General features: G+C 40.3%; 1 protein-coding gene and 1 long non-coding RNA gene across 6 annotated transcripts; one reads left to right on the top strand and one right to left on the bottom strand.

Annotated features, from left to right (window-relative positions):
• The first annotated feature begins 1387 nt into the window (after positions 1-1387).
• On the top strand, positions 1388-20401 carry egf (epidermal growth factor). Its single transcript, XM_061079046.1, has 22 exons — positions 1388-1514; positions 3728-3927; positions 4038-4219; positions 4990-5217; positions 5304-5506; positions 5638-5751; positions 5912-6034; positions 8053-8175; positions 8531-8656; positions 8806-8942; positions 9206-9354; positions 9619-9723; positions 9990-10213; positions 12192-12359; positions 13145-13294; positions 13393-13473; positions 13567-13683; positions 14566-14731; positions 18077-18241; positions 19664-19780; positions 19983-20098; positions 20199-20401. Exons 1-22 carry the CDS (start codon positions 1388-1390, stop codon positions 20399-20401), a joined length of 3324 nt encoding a protein of 1107 aa, XP_060935029.1.
• Positions 11635-27302, bottom strand: LOC133011338 (uncharacterized). Of its 5 annotated transcripts, XR_009680744.1 has the most exons (6): positions 25608-27302; positions 20675-20742; positions 20045-20213; positions 18050-18235; positions 13776-13877; positions 11635-13083 (listed from the first exon to the last, which is right to left on the bottom strand). It is a non-coding gene; the product is annotated as an uncharacterized LOC133011338 (long non-coding RNA). The 5 variants fall into 5 exon arrangements; XR_009680742.1 differs by lacking the exon at positions 20045-20213 and having other exon boundaries at positions 11636-13083; XR_009680743.1 differs by lacking the exon at positions 20045-20213 and having other exon boundaries at positions 11636-13083; positions 18063-18235.
• Between the last annotated feature and the right edge of the window lie 12 nt (positions 27303-27314).

The raw sequence follows: 27314 nt of genomic DNA, 5'->3' as shown, positions 1-27314 counted from the left end.
CCCTATAAAACCACATTTAAATTCACTAGATCTGGATTTTCATTTGGATCTGCAGCAATTTCCATGAACGAAATGATATCAGCCCCTAAACATGGGATTCTTTTAATCCAGATCCATCACTTGGAATGGAGGGGAAGAGCAATGACGTGAGGTGGCATTTAAAATGGCTGCAGCATCTTCTCTCTGTTGCTGTATCCTAGAAACCGATGTTTCAAACCCCATGTGCGGGTTGTCATTCGGTCCAATTGTCACCTGAAGTGACATTAACATATTCATTGTGATCTGCTGAGGGTGATACCGTGGGAAAAGGTCAATGCCCTTCAGACGGCTAACATTAGTCAGGAGACAAGGCAACTCTCTCAGCAGTGTAAATCTTCTACCTCTCCTCTACAAGCTCACTGGTGACGTTGTTGCTGACAATATCCCAGTCATGTCGGGTCTGAATGGAGGGTTTGATTCCTGCTGTCTGTTAGTTGTTCTCCCGGGCAAAATGAGGACAAACAATTAGGGGATAATCGGCTCAACTCCTGCTCCGTTCTCTATAAATGACTAATTTTACAGATTCTCTCTGGGAGAACGTCGAGCAGGAGACAGTCTGACACACTGACTTCTCATTCACACACAGGACACAAAACAGAGTGCCTGTTGTTTGTGTGGCATGCGTAAATTATACTTTTACTGTAAGTGTGGGTCATTTGCAAGTGGTGATATGGTTTTAAAGGCACAAAAGATACATTTTTCTCCCAATGACTAAATAAATAAAAAATGTCCGGGTTGCGTCTCGGCTAATAGCCTCACATGTGACGTCCCTCTCTCTCCCAGACACAAATACTCTCGTCCATCCCAGAGAGGACACGGGTCAGGGGGTGGGGTGAGGGTAAGACTTGTTGTTGTGTGGGACCTATCGTCAGTCCAGCCTCATTTCTTGAATATTCCACATTCTACTTGAGACACTGACTGCAGCTTAAAGAAGATCCTGCTCCTATGCTGGACTAGCATGTGCAAAATTTACCACGGGGGTGTCAGGAATTTCAATCTTTGCTTCCAAAACAGACTGGCACTGCGGGGGCCAAACTGGGGAGCGAGCAGGATCCCACTCACTTTTTTTTCTTCCTCTTAGCAGTAATACCCTCTGTATCCCACCTCCTTTAGTTCTCCATCTCTTCCATTGGGGTTTAGGCGTTGGGCTCATCTCTTAGTGGGACACTTCCTGGTATGTGAAGCTTCTCTGGCACTGCAGGTTGAAGATCTTGGTCAAGGATGCCAACAGTCAATGAGCAGACGTTGCTTAATTTTGGAGAATTCTTGGGCGCCAGCTCTGATAGTGGGAATGCCTGAGAAGTAGTGAACCAGTGCAGCTCCCGTGGCAGGGGCCAGGCGCAGGATTATGTTGGCTGCAACGATCGCAGCAGCGCTGATCTTTTTTATGGTGCAAAGATCTGGAGCCTTGGCCCTCGGAACAGCTTGCTGGGATGAACGCCTATCACGAGCGGGGAGGAACAGCAGCTGTGTGGGTGAGTTTGACACCTCCACGGTCAAGACTGATAATCCCAACTCAGAGCACTGACAGAAGTGACGCCGAAAGTACTGTAGACTGCTTTAGATTCTCATGTGTGTTGCGGTCTCAGGGTCCTTTAACCATCTGTGACAGTAGTTAAAAGATTTTCTTCGAGATTGATTGTGGTTGGCAAAGAAAAAGGACAACATTTTGATTCACAGGTACAGTTTAAACCACAAGTGCTATTACATAATCTGCTATCCGCTATTATGTAAAATAACAAAATAAGTTGCTTGGACGAAAACAACCCCATCTCAAGTAACAGCAGAGCAACAGATGGTGGAACACAGCCACTCTCTGAACTTGGCTTAACAGACAATACGATGCACTGTACCAAATGTGCACTGTAAGACGGCCTGTGACGAGTGGGTGTATCTCAGAATGAGCCCAAGTTTTTTGTGGGATGCCACAGGGACCTCACCTTGAGCTTACAAATGGTGACTGCATTTTCTTCTAGGAACAGCCACTGTTGTAACAGATGGCCAGAACATCTTTATCTCAACAGAACATAAACAAGTAGAAACAACATAAAAAATCTTGTGATAAATTATGGTCAGATAAAGAAAATACCCCTCTGACCTGGTTAACTGTATTCTCCACTACAGCCAATCCTAAACCAATCTAGCAATAAAACTAATATTTTATGTAAAAAAGCCTGGAGGGCCAAACGAAGTGACTACAACAGGAAAGATAACGATTCCAACACATGAAACAAGAGATAACCAAACATCCAGGGGCATTTTTTTATTATATTACTTTCGTTCCCTCTCATGTTAATGTATTTGTCACAGTTAAGCCCCTTATCCAGTTTGACCATGCTGTGGCAAGAGGGATATTATTCCTCTGATCACATAAGTACAGGAATTAATACCGTATGCTGCCTTCACTAAAATCATTCTACATATCTGGATATGGAAACTGAACATTATCTATAAAAATCAATATATAGGCCAACCGATATATATATCTCTCTCATGTCTTTGAAGTGCGTCTTTAACAATTCATCCACAGTTCCATTACTCAAGAAGTTTGATGTTTTGATGAGGAACAGGATTGTATTTACAAACCCAATGAATTGGCTCAGCAGCCAAAACAACCACAGCGACTCTGAATTTTACCTTAATATAAAATTGAAAATCATTATCTACTGATTACCTGCCCATGCATTTAGAGCAACCCTCTGTTGTGTCCCTCTGCTTTCAGGTCCAATACCTTAATTGTTAAATGGAAAATGGTGGTTTGACAGAAGCCGTTTTGTCATCAACATCCAGTGAACTGAGCTAACTAGGTGAAGAATCATGTTGACCACCCTGTGAACTTGTCAATCAATGATTCATTAGGATGCTTCCCTAGCAACTCAGCACCAGTGGCCATCTTAGGGATGTCAGGCCAGACACTTCATTGTGTGGTTTCTCTGGTGTTGCTCATTGTTTTCCTCATTCCATAGAGTCAGGAGCAGTATCCATGGTTGTTCATGACCATGACTGACCGGAACACCTTCTATCGATGCATTTCAGAGAAGCAAACGTTTGTCAAAATATTGTCTCTATATAAAACTACGTGTTTAAACAACAGATTTCTACAACACTAATTTTGAAAGTAAAATATATATTTGAAAAATGTAGAAATCACAGCTAATGCTAAAAGCTGTTTCACAACTTCAGGTCGATGCCAGGAGCAATTTGTTGCTAAGAGACAAGGTTTTGTCTTGAACTTCACCCCGATACAGCCTTGATTGAGCTTTTATCACATAACTTGACAAAATGAATGACACAAAGAGAATAAAGCTGCTATTGAAATGTTAAATGCTGCCACAGTTACCAACCTGTCCTTGGGATTCTCTTCAACGGACGACAAGCGACTGCAAATTGTCTGTGCAACAAACTCAATCTCTACATAAATCTCAATGAGTACATATGCTGCTGCAAATCAAGCAAAATGTGTCTTTGCCATTTAACTAATATTGTGTCATAACCTGAAACAAGGAGTTTTTGCCCTTGTCCGTATTCTTTTTGGTGGATTGGTTTGTTTGTTTGTTTGTCAGCAGGATTACGCAAAAACTTCATAAAAGATTAAGACTAAACTTGGTGTGAGGATGGGACACAGTGCCATGAAAGAGCCCATTACATCTTGGGAACGTGTGTGATGTTGGATTTTCTTGTTTTTAAGCTTCGCAGCCTTTCCTGATATTCGGCCATGGCAAAGCCGTTCATCGGATGAACCTGGAGGGGAAGCACCGGAGGAGACTTTTGGCCGGTGTGGGGAGATCGGTCCTGTTCGACTTTCATTACAGAGATGAAGATGTTTACTGGGCTGACAAACACACCGGGGTCATCTACAAGGCGTCAGTGAGAGGGGCACAAAAACAGGTTATTAAACTCATCAGTATAACTTCCAAGAAATGACCAATAATATCAAATTTCTCTATTTAGTCTGAGATTTGAGCCACAACATATTAATTGGAATATTTGTTTTCCAGAAACTGCACTCATCTGACAAGCACATCTCGGGCCTGGCAGTGGACTGGATCTGGAACAGCGTTTATTGGACAAGTCGAGAAAAGGGAAAAATCAAGAGAATGGATTTAAATGGGAAAAATGAGAGAACTTTATTAAGGCACTTGAACCAACCGAGTTCCATAGCTGTTGACCCCACAAACAGGTAATCAATTCTGTATTAATCTCACGTAGGTTAATTTAAAAAAGAAACAAACAATTCCCGTACAGATCTTCACACGGTTCAGATTCCAGGCATTTTGTTTGTGTGTTACTACTCAGCAGACGTTATATCTCCCTCCGTCAAGCACGGTTTGACACAGGAGTGCAAAATGCCAGACCGACTCTGACGGCTCTATTTTAATGATCTAAGCACCTGGTCTGAAGTGTGTGTAAAACATTCCCCTTTGCTAGATTATGAGCAGGAATAAAAGGGTCGCAGCAGGAGGTGCGTCGTTCGAAAAGCCTTCTTCGTAACCTCTTGATTAATCAAAGATGTGTTTTGGGCATAACATGCAATTAACCACACAGAGAGACATTTCATATTCCTTTTAAGAGCTAAGTGCACTTGTGCCTTGGCGGATTGCTATTCTAATGGCACATTTGGAGTAAGAGGCACTAAGAGGCCGTCTGTGTATGTAGCAGGAGCAAGTGGGTGTAGGTGCGTCTGACTATCTTGACAATCTAGTAAAGAACTGCATCACTGCCCCCCCTGCCCTGCATTTGACCACAAGTCATTGGGCGTGACCTTTTAAAAGGGTTAAATTATCCATGTGCATTTCTCAACATGGAAGCTTGATGGAAAAAGTTGGTGTGACTGCAGCAAAGACACTTCAGTGGAATGTAAGAGAGCATCTTACATTTCCTATTTCCTACTAGGTTCAGATCACTCCTTTGCAAAGTCCTCTCTCTCAGTTCCAAACTTACTTTTTGCAGGTTTCTTTTTTGGCTGTCTGGTGGGATGACTCCCAGTATCCAGAGGTCTGATTTGACCGGCCTGGAGAAAACTACACTTATTAAGATGTCAGAGCAACTCAACTCACTTACGATCGACCGACAAGACAAGAGACTGTTCTGGGTTCAGTTTGGTCTTCAAGGAGAAAGCGCCATTGCCTCCTGTGATTACAACGGAAACGCCCTTCACATTAAAGATCAGCCACTTTGGTGAGTATGTTGTATTCCAAATACTTTCACATATTTTTACTTATTTTTATTTCTACTGATGTTTTACTACTTCTATTTGTGGTTAGGTCTCGGGTGCTGGGGATATCAGTTTTTCTGGAGAATTTATACTACACTGACGCTGGATCTCGGATTATAAAACAAATGAACAAGTACACTGGAGGAAAAGCACTGGATGTGAACACAAAGCAAATGACAAGACCCCCGATTCAGATCAAGGTGGTACATCCCCTCAACCAGCCACTGGCCGACTCCCTATCTTCATTCCCAGGTATCCACCGAACTTTGACATCTACGTTAGTCTGTAACATAACATGATTTTAGAACATTTTTATCTTATTAGCTATAACTCAATTGACAATATTTTGGTAATATATATATTTTGTAAACCCTTTCAAACAGGTTGTGACAAACAGACTGGAAACTGTATGAATGTTTGCTCCAACATGGCTGAACAAGGGGTTTGCCACTGCACTGAGGGATTTGCTCTCAGTAAGCAAGGGACTCATTGTGAAGGTTTGTATTTTTGCAAGTATTTAGTTGTTCGGTCAGTTTATAGTTCAGTATTTGTGGAAACATGTAAAAATATCCATTGACTGCTTATTTAATTAAGGGGGGTATGAGTCTCACAGATGTCATAACAATATACCAATCAGTTTGTCTGTGTTTGCCACAGACGTGAATGAATGTGCCCACTGGAACCACGGCTGCTCTCTCGGGTGTGAGAACATCCCAGGCTCCTATTTCTGTACCTGCCCAAAAGGTTACGCCCTCCTACCAGACAGGAAGACATGTGGAGGTAGAGTGGAAACAGATTTGCTTTCATTACTATCAAGTTAAGCATATAACTAATTTCTATTAGTTCTATTGTCTTCTAATATTGTTTTCTATTCTCTGTTAGGATTCCTTAAATTACTTATTATTAAATAACAAATAAATTAGCAGATTAAGTTTTATGGCAAGAAACTAATATGTAATAAGGTCACTTAGTGTAAGCTGCTACTTGGGGATTGGCAGGATCGCTGCTGACGGACTAAAGACTTAATTCAGTTTTACTTAAAGGTTTTCGAGATTGTAAATAAACTTCTGGGTGATGCTGCTCAGATGTTAAGAGTATCTATGATACGTTCAAGAATCTTAAATATATGGAAAGGAGAGAAGACACATTTTGGTTTAACTGAAATAACAGTTGTGCTTTGTTTCGGGCGGGATAATAAACGTTGCTCTGTTTTTGAACTGGAGCGTCTTCCCTATTTGGGGACTATGAAAGGTGGCATTTGTCCCCTAGACACTATCTTGACCCTGCCGGGCCAATAAAAAGGCTGGGTCACAGACAACCAGACAGGCTGGACTTATGTGAACTGCCAATTGTGTGTTAGGTTATGTGGGTCAAAACACAGACACTTTGTCACACTCGCTAAAGGCCTAGTTGTGGTGAGCCTGAGAAGCTGTGTAAAGACTGAAGAGACGAAAAACAAGGGTGTCACAGTGAAGATAGTAGTTTATATACAATGTCTGTCTGTAGGGATTCGATGAATATATCAATTTAAAGGCCTCAATCGAAAATATCACAGTGGGCATTTAAAATTCTTTGTTATTGTAACATTCTGCAAAGATAGGCAATGTGATTTATATAGAATATTTGTTTACTGACCAAATAATAGTGATTGTATTGTGTATCTTTTGCCACCTTAAAAACAAAACAAAGAATGAAACAGCGAGAGTTTGAAGTGTCCAATTCCCCGTTAATGGCTTTAATGTCTACGCTGTGATTAACTTCCTCACATATTAAAGACGTTATCGTAATCTCTTCTCTTCTAATCTCGCTGCCATGAGGCCAAGAGCAGAGGAAAGATTCACAGACACAACAAGATTAAATGATGAGGTGACATTTGCGATAGGGAACATATCTGGTCAGCAGCTTTGTCCGTCTAAGCTGTTTAGCAGGCAACCTTTGCCAAGGTCCACGAGAAACAAGCATTCAGCCAAGCAGGAGCAGACTAAACAATGGAGGCAGTAGCAGGGGAAACACGCAGGAGGATATCACAGGGCTGCAAATGGATTTTGTTTTTTCAACTAATTACAAATAAATGGGAACAAATTTACAATAAACAACAAACAAACACACAGAAAACTGCAGTTTTTGAGTGAATTTTAAATGCAATGTTTGAATGTTCTACTTCTCACGTTGCCTTGCATTCCTTCATTATCTTAACGTGCAGTTCAGCTTTTCCTATAAATGTAGTCTTCAGTTAATGTTTAAACCACAATATCTATTTACTGAGACTATTTTTGAGTTGAAAAAAGCAAAGATCAACCTTCCTGGAGCAATAATCGTACGAGGAGGAAGTCAGTCAGAGGCACAGTGACAGGTCCCGTAACTATTTCACATTACATTGATACCTGTACCCTGCCTGTGTGTACAGTACCTGGTCCATATTGACAGATACAGGGACATACCACATACCTGTGAGGTAACATTACATCACCGCGAGGGCTTCCCCTGCATCCATCACACTTTCACCTGTTTTGATGGGATTATGGTTGACTTTATAAAAAGGGATTTTAGCAGAGGAGGGAATAAGAAGCTTGTTGTCCATCTGGCTCCGTTCGAGTCGACTACCTGCTGGGCCCCAAGAATAACCCAGGAAATAACTCAACATGTAACATCACTGCATGACTCTCGTTACCTTCCTTCAGCCGGAAATCTGTTTGTCTGAGTTTATCTCCCTTGGATTTAATTCATCAGATTCTTTACCATAACTGTCAAAATGAAAAAATCTGCAGTGTTTCAAGACATTTTCTTTCCTCTATCAGAGATCTTGCCGTGTGAAGGGAATATGACCAACTGTGGCCACGGCTGTCTGACAACAGATGAGGGCAACGTGTGTGTGTGCCCTGAGGGATCTATACTGCAGGAAGATGGACAAGCCTGTACTGGTATGTGCAGTATTGGTGTATTGGTCCCCTGGTGGCTTTATGTTATTGGATAACAGATAATGGTCATAAAAAAGATGGCATAACTTTAGAGTAGGACATAATAAGGATTGAAGGTACGTTTTATTTCTTTATTTGCCTTCTAGACTCTGTTATACTGGAAACTGGTGTTAAATACATACAATGCATGAACGCTTAATGCTGCTTTTACAAGAAACTAGAGCCTGGGCGATATATTTATTGGCTGATATCTTCCAAAATGAGCCTTTCACAGACATACCGGTATCGGTGTTTATGTAACATTGAGCCTGTTTGCAGAGATCAAATCGGTTGAACGTCTTTTCCTTTGCTGTTGCAGGCTGCTCATCGACGGACATGGGGGGCTGCAGCCAGCTCTGTACTCCTGTCACCCCCAGTGAGTGGCAGTGTGGTTGTCTGCCAGGCTACCGGCTCCACCAGGACGGCAAGCGGTGCATTGCAACCGGTGAGTCATACCGTGGCAAAGCAGAGAGCTGAGGCACACGAGCCCACGCAGATAAACACACTTCCTGTCTGTCATAATCTCACTGTTAACTGGGTTGATATTTGCTGCAGGACATGAAAATAAAAAAACACTGCACTGGTATTTTTCAGGACCACCACCGTATCTGCTAGTTGCCAATTTTGTAGATGTGCTAAGAATTAACCCTGACGGCACAGGGGATCAAACCCTGGTGGAGGAGCCCAGAGGAACAATCGTGGCATTGGACTATGACCCTGTCCAAGAGAATGTAAGATGAACATTTATTTTGCCTTTCCATGTTTTATTTTGTGTTTATTCGCTGCTGGTGTGTGATTCTAACCTCAGATGTCACAACTAATACAGAGAACAGGAGCAGATTCAGGTGCAACCATCTACTGCCACTTGGTGGACAGATACTGTAACTTCATGGCCTTTATGTTCACACGTGACACAAGCAGTTTTTTGTCTTTTCTGTCTGTCTGGGTTTTGTGATAAACACATTTATTTATTAAATTTCAATGCATTTCGAAGGTGTACTTCTCCAGTATAAACCGAAAGACAATTGAAAGGGTTGATTTGAACGGTGGATCCAGAGGCATTGTCATTTCTGAGGATCTGAACTCTCCGGAGGGACTGGCCATTGACTGGGTCCATCGCAGGATGTACTGGACGGATGAAAGGTTTGTGGTGTGTGGAGGAGAAATTAATGATATTTACTTTTTTTGTTTTGACAAAACTGATAATGTGACTTTTAATGTTTGGGTCATTTTAGATTCTGCTTGTCTGTTTTTTTTTGTATCTCATTTAAATTCATTGGGACATTGGCATTTTTTGTAATTTTTGGATTTGATAGGCAGTATTTCCAGGCTCTGTTGCTAAAAATTTGCAGAACTGGCATGTCTTTTGTTTTCAGTTTTACACTTTTGTTAACTTTTGCGTTCCAGTCGCTCAACTGTTGACTGCAGTAGTCTGGTTGGACTAAGCAGAGAAACTATTGTGAGCAAAGGGCTGGAGAAACCAAGAGGAATCATAGTTCATCCCCTGGAAAAGTGAGTGTTTAAGAATAAATTTACAGTGACTCACTAGCAGAAAATTGTGTATTTTCTGTTTTAATAACTGCAGAATATAATTTAATTTAAAAAAGACATTTCTAGTGCATGTGTTAAATACTCTATTTCAATTATTTACAAAAATATGCTGCATCCTGCGTAATAATGATTGGATACATGTCTCTGTGCCTGATTGTGATTATAGACAAGAGGGACAGGGTCTGTGGAATAAATACGCCTAATATAATTCTTTTTATTGTTTTGAGGAAGTTGTTCTGGACTGATATCGGTGCCCAGCCTGTGGTGGAAAGCGCGTCTTTGGAAGGAAAAGAGCGAACCATTATTGCCAGCACCAACCTTGTGTCCCCCAGCGGCCTGGCCATCGATTTCACAGAGGATCGTCTGTTCTGGTGCGACCAACACCGAGGTCTGGTGGAGACGGCTGCCCTGGACGGCTCAGACAGACGGGTCCTGCTAGAGAACCAAGTAGGTGAGGCTTGTTTGAAACGTGCACAAGCAAACATGTAGAGGTGTACTGGGAATAAAAAACAAAGCTCATACATTTAATAATAATACAAATATAGTTGAGAAACTATAAGCCCATCTAACTAATAGATCTGACACCCACCCAGACAGTGCTTGCTATACATAGTGCATCCTCTACGACTGGCACAGCCATTCTAACAGGAGTTCGGCATCTTGCAGAAGGACACATGCAGCCTGGAGGAGCTGGGAATTGACCTCACGATTAGTGGTGACCCGCTCTTCCTCCTGAGCCACAGCCGCCCACTCAGAACGCTAGAAACTGAACTCAAGCACTCCGACCGTGTTAAGCCTAACGAGCTGAGCTTTAAATGCCCCGAGCGGCCGCCATAAACGGGGGAAGAAATGTCAAAAAGGTCAGAACAGTGAAAATAGTTATCAAATGCATCTTTTTAAAACTTTTAACTAATCCCATAAGTTTAGTGTTAACCAGGTTAACAGATTTGTTCTTATGCTAATAGATGTGGGCGGCTCTTCTGTGAACTTTGCCCTAATGTCTTGTCCCTGTTCATTTTGGGGTGAAAACATAACCTTCTGATTTAACTGGCGGCAAATACAAGAAAAACAGCATAAAACAAGAAAAAACTATGTTTTATAGAAGCTGATGTCTTGTGGGTCTCAAAAAACTGTTATATTATGTTAATTCCTTTCAAAGTTCAACGTCTCTACATTAACAAAATTAAAGAAATAAGGGTTAGGGTCACTTAAAATAACTCAGATGTCAAAAACAAAGTTGTAATGGTTAAATTCACTCTGGTGTCATTATCGTAGAACTTAAGCAACATTAAGATAAACTGAATTAACCTCTTTATGAAATAAATCAGGCAGCTGGAGCAGTTTGAACTAACCAGGGGCAGAGCTAGCTAGCTAGCTGTAGCCAGTGCTAGCTAGCTAACGTTAGCTCTTAGCTAACCTTCTTTGTGTATTTTCTCTGAATGACGGTTTCACTCCATTAATATCCACAACATTTATAACTTTAACCCCATTAACTGACCTGTTAGGAAAGTCACAGAGGAACAGGAAGGTTCCCTCAGTTTAATCCTCAGCTGTGTGAGCTTCCCTCCATGTTGAACTCAGGTGGAACCATCTCTGACTCCATGTACAATAAAGATCAAAACTTGCTGTGTTGTTTTTGGACAACAGAGTTCTTCTGGGACCACAATATAAAACAAACCTACACTAATTGGATAAGGTATAAACAAAAAGACAAATATGACCAATACATTTAGGTAATGCCTTTTGAAATGACAATCACTTTTTCAATTATGTGAATCACAGCACATTTTTTACACTCTACAAGACAGAAAATAACTTTTTTCTTGTTAAATGACTTTATTCTATAAATATTTACTTTTCTGGTAAAATTACAACTTTATTTTCAGGACATTATGATTTTCTCTATTCAATTAAGACTTTATTCTCTAAATATCTACTTTTCTCATTAAATAACGACTTTATCCTTGAAATATTATGACCTGTTTTCTTGTTAAATTACGTTAAAAAACCCTCTTTGATCATTATTTTTATTCCTTAAAAGTTGGCTGTGTTAATAGACACAAAACAAGACAACAACATTTACAGGTTCTGTTTCCAAATATAACCAGACATTTGTTAAATTGTCTTTTCACTTTTACAATACAACATTCTACTGATAAAACTCTTTAGAAAGTTAGTTTTGAGTCTTTGTGCTCACCAGAGTACCTCAGGGGTGCAAGCTTTTCCTTTCTAATTATTTCTAAATTCAGTAATCCCCCACTAACTGTTCATTCCCTGGCTTGACTCATCCTGTGAATTTGCCCTTCAACCAGTATGATCTTGCCTTTACAGTCATCACTGAGTTAACAGCTGAACAAAGAGGAAACGACTCCCACTTGGTTCCACCAATTCAATTCAGTTGTGCTCCTCTTACTCTCTGATTTGTCCAGGTCGACCTTTTGACCTGGCAGTTTTCGAGGACAGGCTCTGGATCTCTGACCGGGAGCACCGGCAGCTGACAAGCGTGCACAAGCGGACTGGGAAGAAACTCCAGAGTATCCATGGCAACATGGTCCAGCCGGCAGCCATTGTGGTGGTTCATCCTCTCGCAAAGCCAGGTACAAAGAGACCACTGGGATGAGGCTAGGACCAGTCAGGGAGTTTCAGTTTACAGCTCTGATTAGGAGGAGTGGTGGGGGTGTGATGATTATAACAGAATCATGTTTTATATTAAAGCAGGGTGGAGGAGAGAAATGTTCTCTTACCCCAAATAGTGCTTAAAACAGTTATGATGTTATCAAGATGTGCAAAAATTTCAACAAAACAAACTCCTTTATATTTCCAATATTTTTCTCGAGCTGCTTTCAGACATGTACTGAAGTCCAGACATTCTAAAAAGTCCAGAAAATGTCTGAGTGTGCCCGGGTGAGAAAACAGCATGTCAGAATCCCAGCAAGTGAGTGGGCGTGTTGATGAAGTTTCAACGTGTGACGGACTCGAAACTGGACATTTTCTGGAGTTCAAATTTTGAAAACAACTTAAATCTTCATGTGAAGTATTTTAAAAACAAACTTTGTACAGACACTATATGCATATGCAACAGAAAAAACTAATAATCCAATTAGAACAGGTCTCAGTAGAGAGCCAGGCCCATTACTCCCCTTATATTCAATCAAGCTGCCTCTCATTGCACATACCCAGATATCAGTCCCCTAAATGTGCCTGATTCTTTCATCAACACACATGCATAACTCTTGGGAAGTTAAAATCCACCCTAAGATGTAATTGATTTATTCTTGGTCCATGTCTCATCCTCTGAGTGGTAGTTTCTGCGTCATCCTGCTGAAACACAAACAAACAAAACCCTTTGCTGAGCTTCATCATTTTGTGTCCTCATCTCCAGGAGCAGATGTTTGCCTTCATCTGAACGGAGGTTGTGCTCAGGTGTGTGAAAGCAAACTGGGACTGGCTCACTGCTCCTGTCTCTCACGTTACATCCTGTCAGCCGACAGGAGAAGCTGCTCGTCTGCTGATGCCTCAAACGAAACAGCAGGTGATTCATTCTCCTGTCGTCCTATATCAGCTGGAGACACTGACGAGTTATGTAATAAAACTAAACCCTAATGTTGACTCCATGTGTTAAATGTGTAGAATCTGGAGAGAGTGACCCCACTGATGTAACGTCCCTGAAACGCAGTGAACCAACGTTCTTCACCGACAAGATGGTCTCAGGTAACATCTTAAAATCAATCTATTTCCACTCATCACAACCCGTTACCTTCCCTAACCTAATGTCACCTCCCCTCGTGTGCCCTCCTCTGTCAGACCAGAACGAATGTGACTCGCTGCGTTGTGACGTGAACGCCCAGTGCCTCCTTCGGGCCAGAAGCCCAGCCTGTCTGTGTCTGGAGGGTTTCACAGGTGATGGACAGGTTTGTGAGGGTGAGTATCTCAGAGGGATGAAGTTAGTTCTGTACAAGTCCTGCCGTAAAGCTCCGGGTATCACATCTGCCTCAGAGAACTCTTTATCTCACCTTCTGCAGCAGGGGTTTGAGCTGGAGCCTTCGCTTTAGCACAGGTGCTGGGGATGGAACTGAGTTTTTGATGTAGAGACTTTATTTAGAGGCAGAGATGCTCTGGAAGAAAATGATATAGAGCATAATTTAAACATATATGAAAGAGAGGAGCTTAGTTTTCTTGTAGTTCCTGTTATAAATTAATTTGCATACCTTATTTTTCCTGTCTTGCTAATCAATAGGAAGAGTGTGACAATTAAGTTGATCAATAAAATAATACTTTTAAATTGTACAATGTTATTTGACTGTATTAATACAATTGTAGACGTGTGATACTCAGAATACGGTCACATATTATATATTATTAATCTTTTCTTCACCCTTGGTTTCAGATATTGACGAATGTGACCTGGGAGCACACAACTGTAACAGAAATGCAGAATGCCAAAATACTTTGGGGAAGTATCTCTGCAAATGTCAGGCTGGATTCCAGAGCGACGGGCAAACATGTCACGGTGGGTGTAGAATATTTACAGCAAATATTCAAATATGTTGTTTTTAGATATGATTTTAGATTATGACAAATATAAAGGACGATTATATTCACTCTTGCCACATATTACTCATTTTGAGCCTGATGTCTCATCACTTTAAATAGCGTATGTGATAGTAGTGGTTTAAAGGATCAAGTAACCTTTATAACCTTTGTATACTCTAAGAAACAAATTGTATTTGAAATAGCAGATGATAATTAAAGATGCACAGCAGTGAGATTCTGTGTAATTGTCAAATTCAATCTGATTTTAAGAGCCGGAGGCGGCATCGACTCTGTTGACGACCAGGAGCCCTGCTGACGTGACCACGCTGCACCACATCAGTGACTCAGTGGAGAGCTGCCCCCCCTCCCATGAGTCCTACTGCCTGTACCAGGGGGTCTGCTTCTACTTCCCTGAGCTGAAGTCATATGCCTGCAAGTAAATAAACCTTCTCATGTCACGTGCAACCTCGTTATTAGACAGTTTGCTCATATCAGTCGTAAATATGTTTTATAATAAGCTTCTATTCATATGTTAAAGAGAAACCATGAGCATGCATACTGTAGAACAGGGGTCACCAACCTTTTTTAGACTGAGAGCTACTTCAAAGGTACTGAGTAGTACGAAGGGCTACTTGTTTCCAGTGGTGGGAAGTAACAAAGTAGAAATACTTCGTTACTGTACTTAAGTAGATTTTTCACATATCTGTACTTTACTTGAGTATTTATTTTCCTGACGACTTTTAACTACATTTGAGCACAAATATCTGTACTTTCTACTTCTTACATTCTCAAAACTGGCTCGTTACTTGAGCAGCGGAGGTTGGCGGAACGTGCACCTTTACACACGGCGCAACTCTCTCTCGCTCTCTCGCTCCTGCAGGAGCTCGGTTCAGTCTTTATTATTAGGGCCCAGGCACTGACAGACGTGAGGCCCTATTCAAATTGTAAGGATTATTATTCAGGCAAATGAATTTGCTTTTTGAGGGCTTTTATTAGGTGACTTTACATAATTTTTTGAAGGTATTCCTTTTTCGATTCACATTCGTTTTCCCTTTCCTGCTTCGTGTCAACATCTGCACATAAATACATAACTCGAAGCAGCAAGTGGTTAACTTTTCTTAAAGAAAATATTGGAACAACTTCAAGCAGGGTTGTGTCTTCACTTTGTCGTCCCTACAGGCAAGATACCCTACAGGTGTATTGTCACCCTGCTGCAAACAACTGCAAACACAAACACAGGCCCATTCAATGAAGATAGTCTAATGATAAATAAACAGGCTTACATGTAGATGTGTGGACAAGCTGGCGGGCAGGATTACAGGCAGGTAAACATCCAGGCAGTTACACAATACAGCTAATAGACACAAAAGGTTCATTTGGTCTATTAGTGGCAGGTCTAGTGTTCTTAGGTAGAATCAAGAGGCACTTGTTTACTCTGTTGTGTTGATTCTTAGTTGTCTCTAGAAGTTCAGATGCACTTGTCCAATACTTTTTTAACCTCAGCATCTCGGGTTCAAAATTTGTAAAATTATACAAATATATATAGTGTTGTTATAATTTTTCAGTCAGTTGAAATAAATCCTGAACTGAACAAGGCCTACTATAAAAAGCACTTAGCATTTTTAATTTTGGTACTTTTACTTTTACTTTTGATTCTTAAGTACATTTCAACACCAGATACTTTTGATACTTAAGTACATTTAATATGAGCAACTCTAAGACTTTTACTCAAGTCATTTTCTGACAGGTGACTTTTACTTTTACCGGAGTCACTTTCAAGTAAGATATCTGTACTTTTACTCAAGTATGGCTTTCAAGTACTTTATACACCACTGCTTGTTTGATACAAACGTCCTGAATAACAGAGTTGCACAGATCACCTTTTAATATTATTGTATATATATATATATAATATTATATTACTGTCTGATCAAGTTAATGTTAATTATTCCTCGGAATAATTATTAACAATGATTTCCACAACAATGATTGTAGGAAACAGATAAATTAATACATGCAACATTTATTTCTGTTAAACTGTTTCAACTTTGCTTAAATTCAACTTAATTGAAGTACTTTTGGTGACATTTATCACTACATGCCTCCATCAGTCTGTTCTTTTTCAAAAGTAGATAAAAAATAACCAAATAACCACTTATAAGCACTTTGTTACAAGATGATAAAGCTCAACCAAAAATAACACATGCATATGACTGGGGTGTAATGTTTCTAAGTGTCTTCTTCATTTTTTTAGCTCTCATACTGTCAGCTGCCAGAGTTTTCAGACCTAAAATCCATACAAGTCTCTCCTCATGTCCTCCTTCATTCACTGTGAACCCAAGAGCAAGACAGGCTTCATCTTACTGTCTTTTCAACTTGGTGACATTTATCACTACATTCCTCCATCAGTCTGTACTTTTTAAAAAATAGAGAAAAAATTAATTCAATTAAAATCACTTTGTCACAAAGATGATAAAGCTCAACCAAAAAGAACACATGCATGTAACAGGGTGTAATGTTTCTTAGTGTCTTCTTAATTTGTTTGGTCTCATAGAGTTTTCAGACATAAAATACACACTTGTGTCTCCTCATGTCCTACCACATTGACTGTGAACCCAAGAGCAAGACAGGTTTCATCGTACTTTCTTTTCAACTTGGTTTTTGAACACTGTCTGTTTGTCCCTGACCGGCTGCTTCACGTGAACGATGCTCTCCACTGTGTGTGTCTCTGAGTGAGTGGGTGGGGGCGGGGCGGAGCCCCGGGGCCTGAGTGTGTGCGCGACGTGCACGTCACTGCACAGGGAGCCGCTGCAGAGGGGCTGAAGCCGCGGGCTGCCGACCACTGGCTACGGCGAAAGAGCGATTTGTGTACTGCTCCGCCGTTAAAGAGATGCAGACGTCAGAACATTAGTTCGGCTCTAATATTAGTTGCGCCTCACATTTCCTCTTAACGGTCGCGCGCCCCACACAGTTTGAGAATGTGCTGTCTGGACACACACGCACACACACACGTCCTCCTCCCGGTCGCGCGCCCTAGATGTTTGAGAATCACTGGCATAGAGTGAGATGGCGGTTTGACTATTTTTTAAGTTTCAAATTTAATTATTTTTTCGTTTTTTTTTTTTTTTTTTAATTTAGAGCATGCCTTGCGGGCGACTCGCGGGGTCCCTGCGGGCGACCAGGTGCCCGCGGGCACCGTGTTGGTGACCCCTGCTGTAGAATATCAAGCCACTCAAATATCTTACAGGGAAATGGTTATTTTCCCAAACTTCTTGTTACATCTCGCTTCAGTTTGGAATGAAACCAGCCATTTAGTGATTTTATTTTTTAACAGCTGACAACCAGTAGATGTCACTATTGTCCCATGGTTAAAGCCACTGCATCAGAAGGATTGTTTCATATCTGTGGTGAAAAGGAACGTCAATTTTATTGCTTGACTACATATTTCAATTAATCTGCATTTTTCTCTGGAAGTTTGACATGACAGCCCATTAGGATATTCTTTATGTGAAGTTTGTAACGGGAACTTTGGCTGATAATTTTGTGATTATGAAAATTTGGCCTCAGATAAGTGCAACAAGTCAGTTTTAAGCACAATGTAAAAAATATATTTTTGTTGTGATTTTATTTAAGGTGGCATTTATACAATACCCACTGATTTGAAAGTGGGTAATGTATGAATGCCCAATAATAGATTCTAATAGATTCATTTGGTACGTGACAATAGTAAATGTGCATAAAGTACATTAATTACTTTAATTTTAAACCTGTGTCTTTGCAGTTGTCCTTTGGGCTACATGGGCGAGCGCTGTCAGTTCAGTGATCTGGAGTGGTGGGAGCTGCAGCAGGCCGAGGAGGAGAAGAGGAGGAACGTGGTGATCGCGGCCAGCATGGTGCTCCTCATCTCCCTGCTCTCCATCGCTGCCTGTGTCACCTACTGCTACGGGTGAGAGGATAATAATGAAAACATTTTAAATCTGCATTTGAGGGGGGATTTAAACCATTTGATCAAAACTACTTTCCACAAAGGTTAACCTGGTTTTCCCCTAAAAAACTTGCCTTGTTTGGACATAGTGAGATCAAAAATGATTTAATTCAACTGGGTTTTATCGAAATGTTAAACTTACGGGTCTTATAGGCTTTAAAAACATACTCTAGGGGAGGTTCTGTCATGTAGATCCACACCTACCTAATGTCACAGTGTGTGCTTGTGTATTCACCCATGTAAAGATGTATAGTCTAAGCAGTGTTGTGTGTAGTCGTCTGGACAGGGGAAGCACAGACGGCCTCAGGAATGAATGAGCTGACAGAATTTAGAGATGTCTATCAAACCCACGGTGGCATGATCCGTGTAATGTCAGTGTCTCGGCCTGACAGCAGGGGGTCAGGGAGCAGATCACAAGTGGAACGAAATGGCAGCATGCAACCCTAACCCGGCCGAGCGAGGAGCGTATACGTAAAACCACACTCCCTCCTCTTCCTCCTCCTCCTCCTCCTCCACCCCCCTTGTGTTTCCACCTGAGCTGTCCCTAAGTAGCTGATTTGTTTTACGGTTGTTTCGCTGGCTTACGGACAAGGCTGTTGGTATCCTCCACTCTTTTGACTCACAAAGCACACTTCTCCTTTCCCCCCCCCTACAAGTACCACATCCTGTCGCTCGCAGCCCTCGGTTCCCCTGTGGAAGTGGCACGCTTTCAATTACATGCTTGGTTTAGCTTGTTCTACAGCAATTACACATAAAAATAGGTCATTTCTCGGCTACAAAATGGAAGCCGCTGAGGTATGACCCCAGTGGAAACGCTACATGGCCGCCAATAGCTCTGCCTCAAATTGCCTTCTGCACTTGACTGCAAGTGCACTTGGGCAGGTTTTGAGTTTGGTGGTTTAGTTTCTTCTGAGACACAAACAAGGAAAGCATCACATAGAACCGGGTGGAATAAAAACCTGTGTCTCGTGCTCTGTGGTTTTATACCGAACAAAAAACAAATATAGTGAATCTAGACTCTCTCTGGTCAACAGGTATGTAAAAGTAAAAGATGAGAAACATCTATAGCTGTGATCATAGGTTGAAATTGTTTTTCTAAATCTTAAATGTGCTTTTCACTATTTATGTGTATTCAGGTTTTCTTAGTTTCTTAGATTTTTCCTTTTTCCCATTTAAATTGTAAAACATAATCACTTTCATAATAACTTAAATTATCGAGCACTTTTCAAAATCTAAGTTACAAAATAGAATCAAAATTCAGGTCGAATTAGGATATTCATGCCTTGTGAGTCTAAAATTATGCATTGAATTTGAGGACTAATTTATAAATTAATTAAAATACTAAATGATACTGATGACACTGTTTTACGCTCTTCTCTACAGAACGAGAAAATTCTTCCGCAAACAGCCGTCAGTGGATAACGTGAGTGAGACCAGTGTGACAGACGAGAGCACGTCAGAAACCACCCCCGTGCCTCGGGTAAGACCATCATCACCATGGTTACTAGTTAATCAAGCAATGCAGATTCAGGTTAAATTATATCCAACTGAGTTCATGACACCATGAACTTCTATATAAGCTATGGAGCAAAACACTATGGCTGCAACTAACTATTTTCATTTTCCTCAGTGTGTGAAATGCCAAAAAGAAAATACATTTTTCAAGTCAATTTTGATCAATTATTTCCCATCATTAAATAAGTTACTCTGTGGTTATGCAGTTCTACTTGCTGATGGAAAGTGGTGCAGAAGGAAGAGTCGTACCTGCCATGGGCTGTCCCAGGAGAGCCATCTGTCCATCCTGCTCTTCAGACACAGGTACTTCAAACTGAACTTTTAAAATGAGTCTGCAACTAAACTGTTTAATACTCTTTTCTTCCTTGTTGATGAATTATACTTGGTTGTTTTTGTCCATCAGGTGACAACCACGTGTCTGAGGAGACAGAAACATTGTCCAAACACAACAGAGGGTATGAGTGTTCAATGGTGTCGGCTGTTGCCATGGAGATCACCCAACCTACAAGTCCATCACCAGCAAGTTCATATACGTGTTCATCTTTAAAGCCACAAACAACAGCACCGGTCTCCAAGACAACAAGCCTGGAGTCGCCTGCTTCCTAGTTCAGCCGAGGGAACCGACACAGCGCTGTAGAGTTTAAACACCGGAGACGTGATGAAATATCTGGTTAATGTACGAACTGCAGGTGAAGAGTCAGACTAAAGACTATCAGTCCCCTTTAATTAAATTAGGCTGCACACACACACACACACACACACACACACACACACACACACACACACACACAGATACGCAAGATTTTACTAATTTCCTGGCAAATTGGTGAAATCATCAAAAAATCTTGCAATGATAAGGAAATGATTAAAAACTCTTACATCAGTTCCTTTATCTGGATCAGCACCAAAGTGCGATGGTCTCTTTCTTGGCCCATGTCCCATCCGTTCTGCAGGATAACAAAAACAACCAACAAACATGACCTCTTCAGTCCCATTGGAGCTGTTGCTTTCACACACAGAATCCAATGCATTGAAAAACCGCAACGAGCGCTCCTACATTAAACATTATGAAGCTGCAGAATATGTACATTCTGGAAGTAATAACCTGGTGTAATGCAGGATATTGATTCCTAGTTAATTTAGTATTCAGTAAGTTTATTAAGTTATATACTGAAACTCTTTCTCATACTTATTTACCTGTAGCTGGCAAAAAAAAAACTTGCTGTGTAAGATACATGTGTACAGTTCGTCTTTCCTACAGACTTTCTAGAGTAGAGGCCCAACTACACACACTCACATTGAACATATCTTTATCATTGAACTGGAACAAGAACAGCAGTTATTTGAAAAAGTTTTTAATTTTCTAATATCCAAACAAACTTCTGAATTTCCTTGGATCACTGTGGTTGTAGGAAAGCAAATCATAAACCGTATTGCTTGTGTATTGTGGAGATTCTCAGTCATGTACACATGTGCAACTGCTTGCTAGTGTTATAAAGGGACAAACTTTGTGTTGTTGTGTTTTGTTGTTAGCAAGTTAGTTATGTTCTCACTGTTTGTTACATATTGATGGAGTAATTGTAGGACAAAGGTTTTTTCAGAGGCATAATTAGATTCAAAGTTTAGAGACTGAGAAATAAGCATTTTTGGAGCCGATGCAGTGATAATAGGGAGTAAAACATTTTCGATATGACGTATCAGCCATATATATATATATATATATATATATATACAGTATATATGTAATTGAGATTTGATATTTTACAGTTTAACCATAAACTTTACTTTTGTATAGACTCATTGAAAGACTCATATTAGATATTGGTTTATATTATTATATTCTTGCAAAACAAAATTGTTTGCATTAACATGGTCACATTCACCCAAGAACAACTACATTAAAAACCTAACATGACAACCGTGATACTGTTTGCAAAGTTTTGCTTTAACTATTTTATTCAAAAGATTTCTTGAATCAGTGCTTAAGGAATAAGACAAGAACTGTTGAAGAGTTTGGAAAAAGATGTTGCCATTGACTTATTCTCATTTCAATAAAGCAAAAGTGGGTGAAGATTTCTTAACATCCAGAATTATTTTATTCATATTGTGTTCATCTGGGATTTAGCTCTGATTATCTGATACTATCACTGGAAGCAGAAAATTGCAAGATGAAGCCTATTTTTAATCCAATAAAACTACATTCACCTTATTCACCACTAACCTCAGTTTGCGTGAGGTTATTTTTACCATCAGTAAACTTAGTCCGTTCTTCTCTATCGTCCACTTCTATGTTCAAAACACACGTTTCTAATGACATTATCTTTGTTATAATTGAGAGATTATTTTGTCCATTCACAGCTCGTCACAGCCCATCGCTTCTTCAGAGCTCCTGCCCATGCTCCACTGACGATGCTTTTCTATCCTCCACCAAATCTAACGCTCTAGTGATGCTGGTACCACTGCTGCCACCCTCCACCACCACCACCACCACCGCCCCCCCATCTGTCTATTTCTCCCTGAGTCTCAAGGTTGACTGGGGATTGTTAATAGAAGCGGCCGCAGCCTCTTTGTTTCGAGGCAGTGGCAGAAAACAAAGCACTTTCACTTGAAAACCATCAGCCACCACATAGATATTGATTTTCCTGGCAAGACACACTCATCTATATATATTGGCCTCCATTAGGGCGGACAGATAGGTTAGGGCGCCGCTCTAAACAGCAGCAGATCAGCCTTCAAAGTAAAGATGAAATTGGGCCCAGTGTCAATTTATCTTGCATTACTCCTCAATTGGGGCAACAGGGGGCAATAGAGTCACTGACACTGTAAGTAACAGGGGCCTCAGGGGGGTAGGGGGTCGGATTTATGGAAGCAGCATTGATTTAAATGTTATTAGAAATATACAGCCTTCATTACGGTAGAGTAAATCACAGGAGTGTTGTATCAGCCTGTATTTTAGAGGCACCTCATAAACTGACATATACAGTCCCACAGGTTCATCCCTTCAAATCAGGGCAGACTTTATGAAGCTGAGACTCTGCAGCTTGTGTGATTGGAATATTTATTGTTCTGTTCAACGACCTGCTGGCAATAAGCAGTGGGTTTGAATCAGGGTGAACGTGGCTCAGCTTCATTTATACTGTGTGGAAACCTTACGTGTGTTTGAGTCAATCCTGCAGCTGTTTATATAAAAGTCAGAATATGAGCCATTTATAAACTTTTTCTTTTGGTTTGGATTGTTGCATATTAAGTTTAACGATTATAAGACAATGGTTGAGATTGTACGGTTTTAATTTAAGTTTCAAATTGAGCAACAACATGGGTCGAGACGATGAGTAGTGGCCTCACATGGATATTATCGATGCTGATACAAACTTTGGTCGATTTTCTAATGCAAAGCAAATTATTACTTCTTCATATTAAAGTCTAAAACGATGAATTAGCTGATTTTATGCAGTGGTAATATACAAGTTGATTAAAACTGTTGTCTCTACACTCACTGGTCACCAGCTCCAGACCTTAAATAAATCAGTCACAATGTGTGATATCATAAACTTTAATAGACAAAATTGAAAGAGAATGAGAGAGGATAGTTTCAAAACCATCATCTTCACTCGATGGGATCTCACGTCACTTATGTTGTGGACATATTCAACGTTAAACCTTCAGTTTTGTTTTTTTGAGTTTTGTCATTTAAAAGTCAGCTGAAACAGAAGAATACAAATATAAGAAAAGGGAAATAAGAGTTAATTAGTTGAATAGTTACTCTAATAAACTAAAATGATAAAGGAATGAGATGTGATTGTGCGAATCGTTGTTTTACAAACCTCCTCAAACAAATGCAGTGTTATAATTCCTTCTCTATTAGCGAGTTTTAGAATGTTTCTGCCAGATGGGACTAGCTTTGCTTTATCGCTCTCGTCTCCATCACGGCCCGGAGGACAGCTGATGAGGGCTAAAGAGGGAATTAGCTGCCCACTCAAAGGCTTTGCTGTGATCCTCCAGGTCAGTGGTTGGTCTCCTCGGCTCTTGAGCAGGACAGAGTAACACTGGTTTGAAAGGATTTTGGCAGATTTAAAGTCTAAAAAGTGGAGGGGGGGGGTGGTCTTATACATATATTAGACATGGATACATGAGCCAGAATCTATGCGGGAGAGAAAGAACAGAACCTGGGAGTTCCCTTGTTAGTTTAATCTCCTGAGGAGCAGCAGGGAACATTTAGACTTCACTGGTTTAGAGCCTGAACTGTTTCCTCTAAGTGCTGCAACGTGCATAATGACAGCATAAACATGTCTTTTTTATATTCCAATATTGTTTGGAGCTATTTAAAAGTATTGAATTATATCAGAGGATGTATTTGGAGATATTTGATATGTGAATTACAATCCAAATATATGTTTTCTTTTTTTCAAATACTATATTAATTCAGGAAAACACACTGCTGATGATGGAAAATGTTCAGTAGTTTTAAAAGGTTTAAAGAGATGATGCAACGAGTGTAGTTTAAATAGATTTTGATTCGCAAGTTTGTTTGTAAAGTGACATTAAATGGTGGAAAAATACCAGTTTGAATTCCCTGCAGGTCTTTGCTTTGTTCGACCAACAATCCAAAAACTCAAACATACTTAGTTCACTGTCATGTTTCAAATAAAAGCATGAAATCTCCAAACAGCCATACTATAACAATTATTTAAATTGATCATAATAGTTGTTGATTAATTAACTTATAATTATAGCTGTATTGTTAACTATTTTCATATAAATTAACATGTATTCTGTCTTCCTCCTGTGTGCTTGTGAAGATAAAAGTTTATCAAACATTTAATATTCTCACATTAAAACCATGCTCAGCCCAAAGTAAAATAAACACACATCATTTATTGTGTAGAAAATCCCAATAACTAGAGCTGTTAGTTCCATGCACATATCTAGCATACAGACCATAATATTAGTTATTAGGATAATTTGTCTGCCTTGTTCCTAATCATGTGAGGCTGCACTGTCTTTCTTCCAGCAGATGGCGATAGCGTGTAAAGAAACCCACTGCACAAACTGTGACATGTAATTTGTAAGGAAATAAAGTGATAATCTATCCAATGATAATAATCTTTAAACAGTGAAGGGCAAAAGCTTTGATATGTGATAAATGTTTCATATTATGAAATTGGTTTGTGCATTAAGTGTTATTCATCTGCATGTTTTATCTTGGAAAATGTCCCTTAAGGGGGTTTTAGCCTAAATTCATTGTCTGTTGTGTAAGTATATGAAATGGGGCCTGCAAGCTTCAACCATAGAGCAACTGTTCAGTTTGAATTTCTCTCTGTAGTGAGAAAAGAAAAAGTCCCTTTTCAGACTGGTCTGTGTGAAATTCAGTAACAATAAAGATAGAAGAAAATACCAGTTTTCAGAGATAAACAACAAACACACAAACAAATCAGTTTATATAATAAAGACCTCAAAGGATCTCCCAGTTCTGACTTCCACTTTTTCTGCACCAGTTTAAAATCTTCCAAGTTGAATCCAAAGTCCTGGAGGCTGCACAATCTCATTGGCTGAATAGAAACAAGTTTTTAAACGTTGGTTATGACAGATTATTATGAGGATGATTTAAAAGATAAAGTCTTGTATATCTCTATAAACTCTTAGTTTGTATAACACATGAACCAGAAGTCTTCTAAGTGGCTCTGGACAGTTTCAGGTGAGGCTCAGTGAAGTGGAACAAGATGATAAGATAAGGAAGCATCTGAGTTGACTGAGGATTACAAACAATCCATTCCTGTTAAACCCTTTCAGGACGTTTCTTTCGATCACTTACCTCAGTTTCGCAGATCTGTTCAGATTCCTCAGACTCCTTCATACAGCCAGAAGGAAATATTAAGTTGACTTGGCAGTTAGGACTTTGAACAGATGGTTGTGACTCAAACTAAGAGACACAGTTTTGTTTTTGTCGTCCTTTACTCCTGATTTCCAATGAGCTTTTTCTATTTGGTTTTCTCGCTGGAGCGGTTTATTAATTTGGGTATAACTTTTTTTGGAGATTAGTTTTCCCTTTTTGCAGTCGAGGGTAAAGGTCCGAGGACGTTCCACCTGGATGAACCCTATGATGAAATTGGCTAAACAAATAAAAGTTTGACTGACTCCATTTCCTGCCATTTCACATAGACAGTGAAGTTGGTTTTAGGTTGGACTTTCACATCGGATGACAGGGCTGTCACTTAGGGACCATCAATAAATTCCAGTTTGAAGAGGAGACAACTGGGTCAATATTTATTTTTTAATAGTAAAATTCATATGAAATACAAGCAGCATTAAAATCTACAACCAAGATGAGTGTCCTGTTTAAACTGGGGTAATAATACAATTCAGCATTTCTTTGGAGTCCTTGTTAACACTTGGGTCAAATGAGCGGTTTTGAAGAATAAACAGTCTCTGTGTAAAACAGCTGAAAAGATAAACTGATATTTATAACTGATAATCGTCCTCTGACCTGAGTGTTACCCAGAAAAAAAAACAAATTGTGTAAAACCAAGACATCACAGCTGAGACCCAAAACAAAAAAAGCAGACGACAGGCACGTCACATTTGAGCACTCTTTGTCCGCACGTCACGTTTTTCAGCAACATTTGTTTTTGACATTGACACGGTGCAAATGCACGATAGCACAACAGACGCCATTAATGATACATACTAAGTCAATAACAGCAGGTTTTGACAATTTGCGTGTTTGATTTTTTTTTGTTGCCTTTCGCTAAACATAAATATGTTTGTCCTTCATTTATGATTTCAGTGTCCGACAGACTCTTCATTGGTGGACAAGCGTTTGCAAATCCATGGCAAGTCCTTTCCCCCCCCATAGTGTGGTAGGCAGCTTCTGCAAGGTCCTGACGATCGGTGAAGCCGGGCCCGGTCAGGGTCTGGTTCCCCTCCTGGAGCAGTGGGATCATCCCAGTCAGTCCCCGACCGGCCGGCCGAACTATAAACCCTCGCTGATGTTAACCCACGTCTACCTTGTCTTGATATGCATATTGTATTAAAGGAGATAACCTAAAAGACCTGAGAAATATATCGCGTGTTGCAACGTAAGACACAGAAGATCCAGTGCCGTTCACCACCGTCGGTTTCACATCCGAGCACTCGCCGGCGTCTCAAAACCTTTTCTCCAGACAGATCCCAACAAAACGACAAACACAGATGAAGAACACATACTCAGACTCCATCCATCTTCATATGTACGGATTCATTTCTTCTCATTATTTTAAATATCGGATAAACATATGCTCGTGGCAAATGTAATTTCCTCTTAATATATTTTAAAAACTATTTAATGTTGGATTGAAAACAGGGGGTTTTTACCCTTCGGGGGGGACCGCTCATGGCGATGGCTTCTGAAACGTGGCGTCGCGCAACAGACACGTCACCTCGGACGTTTCTAAGATCTGCACATTATTAGTAATGCTCAAGCACAAACACCAGCCATCCTCTGGTCCCTCCCACCCCCACCCGCTTCCCCGACCGCCACCCC

Source organism: Limanda limanda, chromosome 10 (genome assembly GCF_963576545.1).
Source record: "Limanda limanda chromosome 10, fLimLim1.1, whole genome shotgun sequence".
NCBI lineage: Eukaryota > Metazoa > Chordata > Actinopteri > Pleuronectiformes > Pleuronectidae > Limanda > Limanda limanda.
The sequence above is the reverse complement of the archived record's forward strand: the minus strand, read 5'-3'. Positions and strand labels throughout refer to the sequence as shown.

What these genes read in the sequence shown, in the direction of transcription:
- egf (XM_061079046.1), top strand. Translation starts at nt 1,388, where the DNA reads ATGTTGGCTGCAACGATCGCAGCAGCGCTGATCTTTTTTATGGTGCAA. An exon ending in TGTGTCACCTACTGCTACGG is followed by an intron (nt 18,242 to 19,663) that starts GTGAGAGGATAA and finishes TCTTCTCTACAG; the next exon opens with AACGAGAAAATTCTTCCGCA. An exon ending in GTAAGACCATCATCACCATG is followed by an intron (nt 19,781 to 19,982) that starts GTTACTAGTTAA and finishes TCATTAAATAAG; the next exon opens with TTACTCTGTGGTTATGCAGT.